The following is a 3,279-nucleotide window of genomic DNA, read 5'->3' on the forward strand; positions in this document are numbered from 1 at the left end:
TTTTTCTTTTTCTTTTTTTCTTTTAGCTATAAAATGGACAAAGGATGGCATTGTTGATACCAGACTACTAACTAATTCCTTGACTAATCTTGTTTGTTTCGTACAATGGCTAAAAAGTTGGTGAAATACTTTGTGGTAATCTCTCTCATTAATCCACACTAAATTGAATGCTACTGATTATTTTCATTATTCACTTAGTAAACTAATTAATTACATATTCTTTGGTTTGTGTAACTTAACTTACTCAGGTAGATGCTTTCACTAACACAGCATTCAAAGGGAACCAAGCAGCTGTGTGCTTATTGGAGGAAGACAAAGATGACAAATGGTTGCAATCTGTTGCTGCGGAGTTCAATATCTCTGAAACTTGTTATCTCACTCCGCTTACTGAATCCACAATGACAAATCCTAGATTTAGGATTCGTTGGTTCACTCCAGTTGATGAGGTTTAACTTCTTCTATCTTTGTTTTCTCAATCTTCAAACGACTCTTTGTCATGAATTAAAATTAATCTCCAGTTTTAGTTTTAATTTTATTCCACTTTCTGATTGAACACTAGGAAGAAGGCACAAAATGAACATGCAAAGCTTGTTAGTTTACCCTTCTTTTTATGGTACTGAAATTGTATAAAGTCATTAGTAGGAGAAGTTAGAGATAAAATTAGCGAAGAGAGGTTGTTAATGGAGATTTGAGAGAGAAGAGAGGGTTCTACTAGTAAATCTTCCTTCAAAATGTTGTCAAGGTGTAAAACCCTCTTTAATTTTACAGGGTAGGTTATAAAATCTCTTCCTTCCTTGATTTTGTGAGGGTTCTTCTAGCTAGCATTTCTGTGTTCAGCTATAGATCTGAGCTAAAGATTTCACTTTTGTGATCAAATGTCTAACAATGCCTAAAATCCAAGGTCTTGGGGAACTTCCCTCGCCAAGACATCCTCACCACTCACATTATTCTGAGGAGTTGACTTAGAGTCAGTAGCATCAGCATTGCAACCCTATGATATTATTGGTCGCTTATTATTGCTTTTCATCAAATGGATGGAAAGTCCCAGAAGCACTAATTGGGTTAGGGTTAATTTAGTGAGATGTGTAGGTATATTTCTTTGGGTCGGTTTTTGTTAAGATGCGGCAGAGCAGGCGGGTTGTTAGAATAGTGGGCTTTAATTTACGAAGGGTATAGATGGAAACGTATATATTTGGCCAGATAGTATGACGAAGTTAAAGTTAGCCAATTTTCATAAGTAGATTCGTATTTTTGACCCTTTTAGTTAATTGGTAAAATTTGTTAATGGGAGAAACTAGCTAGAGAATAAAGTTTAGAGCTTGTCTTAGTGAAAATTTGTTACTGGAGAACTAAGAGAAATGAAAATCGATGAAGTTGAAATTGTTTAAGGAAAAATTAAAATGAATAAAGAGCATCTTAGCCGAGCGAATGCTCACTCGACTTTATGCCTCGTTTAGCACCTTTTGAAATGCTAAAACCATGTTTTCTTCCTTAGTTTTCCTTCTAAATGAGTACATGTGTTCCAAGCAATTTGTTTTTTTGCAAGAAATTTCATTTGAAACATTATTAACTGCTTGCAGGTCGAAATATGTGGACATGCAACGCTAGCAGCTGCACACATTCTATTTGCCTATGGCCTTGTTAAATCTGATACTGTTGAGTTTTTATCAAGATCGGGAATTTTAATTGCAAAAAGAGTACTAGAAACCAAAGCTTTAAATTCTCAGGATGATTGGCAAAAAGATTATTCAATTGAATTGGATTTTCCTGTTGTCCAAGTAGTTGAGACCAACTTTAATGATGTTCCTGCAATTTCAAAAAGCTTGAATGGTGCATCCGTGGTTGAGATCAATGAGACATTGATGGGTGACCATTTAGTACGTATTTAATTTGGTCTTTACTTTTACACTAATGCATAAAGACAAAAATTCATGTAAACGCAATTCGTGCAAGTCTCCTTTACAAAGATACAAATGTGAAGCATATGTAAGAAAGAATTTCCGTTTCATATTTTAGAGGAACGGATTAGGAAATTTCTTTCAATCCCATGAGATGGCATGGTAGGCAAAGCTAATTAGATTTATCCCTTTTTAGGCATATGAAAATAATTTCATGACATTTTTGCAGATTTTGCTCTCATCAGGGGAGGCAGTGGCCAAATGCCAACCTCAGATCGATCAAATAAAAAATTGCCCTGGCAGAGGAATCATCATAACTGGACCTGCACCACATGGTTCTGGTTTTGATTTCTATAGCCGTTTCTTCTGCCCAAAGTTGGGTATCAATGAGGTAATTGCCACAACTAAGAATAAAATGTGAGCTGGTATAATATGGCATTCAAGCAGATCATAATCACTGAAAGGGGTAGTGCTGAATTTTTCAGAACCTAGATAATTAAGGTCATCATATAGATATTACTTATCATTATCTTCGACAAATAGAGATGGAAACATTAACATGTTGGTATGATGTATTTTATCTCACGTGTTCTCTTCTTGCACGTTTTTTTGTTTTCCAAATAAAATTTTTTCAGGATCCTGTTTGTGGAAGTGCTCATTGTGCCTTGGCTCCTTATTGGTGCAAAAAGCTTGGCAAATGTGACTTTGTCGCTTTAGCGGTACTTGCTTTTTCTTCAAAACTACCCCATCCCCCAAGCATGCACCAAAAAGCAGAGACTACATAGTTCTATTTGTTCAATTGATTGTATTGTTACGTGGTTCAGGCATCACCTAGAGGAGGTGTAGTGAAAGTGCATCTAGACGAGGAGAAGCAGAGGGTATTTCTGAGAGGGAAAGCTGTGGCAGTCATGGAAGGTTCTCTTCTAGTTTAATGTAGCAGTTGAAGTCCATGATCTCTATTCATCTGCCACAATCACAAAACTTTAATAATATGGTGAAATGGAAGCATGTGTCCAACTCTTTAAAGTCTTAAATTGTTTTTTGGTTTGTACTTCATTATGACTTTTGGAGCATTTTTCTGTTTTTGTAAGTCTAGTGTGTTTAAACATCTATTCTGTGCTTTGCTTTCATTAATAAAGTAACATCTTCAGTTTGTCAACCGTCATCAGATCACAGAGATGGAAGCTCATTAATTGAGATGTCTATATTAAGAATACCTACAAGTAGTGCCTAGTGTCTTGTCAATGTGAAATCGTGGAAAACTACTCTTTTTTAAGGATGTTATTTAATGTGTTCGGTTTTCAGTACTAATATTTTTTTGATAACTCGACAAGTTGTGCAAGGTTCATAACATGATGGTTAATGGGCTCACTCTTCTACC

At 35.6% G+C, this 3,279-nt stretch overlaps 1 protein-coding gene across 1 annotated transcript; it reads left to right on the top strand.

The window, feature by feature from the left end:
* On the top strand, window positions 1-3,057 carry LOC107841957 (uncharacterized isomerase BH0283; the record flags this gene model as incomplete). The annotated part of the gene is given in 6 exon segments (XM_016685794.2): window positions 1-135; window positions 249-446; window positions 1,581-1,877; window positions 2,128-2,289; window positions 2,534-2,617; window positions 2,723-3,057. Coding segments are annotated over 6 exon segments (879 nt in total). The 3' UTR covers window positions 2,831-3,057.
* Window positions 3,058-3,279: the final 222 nt, after the last annotated feature.

The sequence above is a fragment of the Capsicum annuum genome, chromosome 9 (genome assembly GCF_002878395.1).
Source record: "Capsicum annuum cultivar UCD-10X-F1 chromosome 9, UCD10Xv1.1, whole genome shotgun sequence".
Classification (NCBI taxonomy): domain Eukaryota; kingdom Viridiplantae; phylum Streptophyta; class Magnoliopsida; order Solanales; family Solanaceae; genus Capsicum; species Capsicum annuum.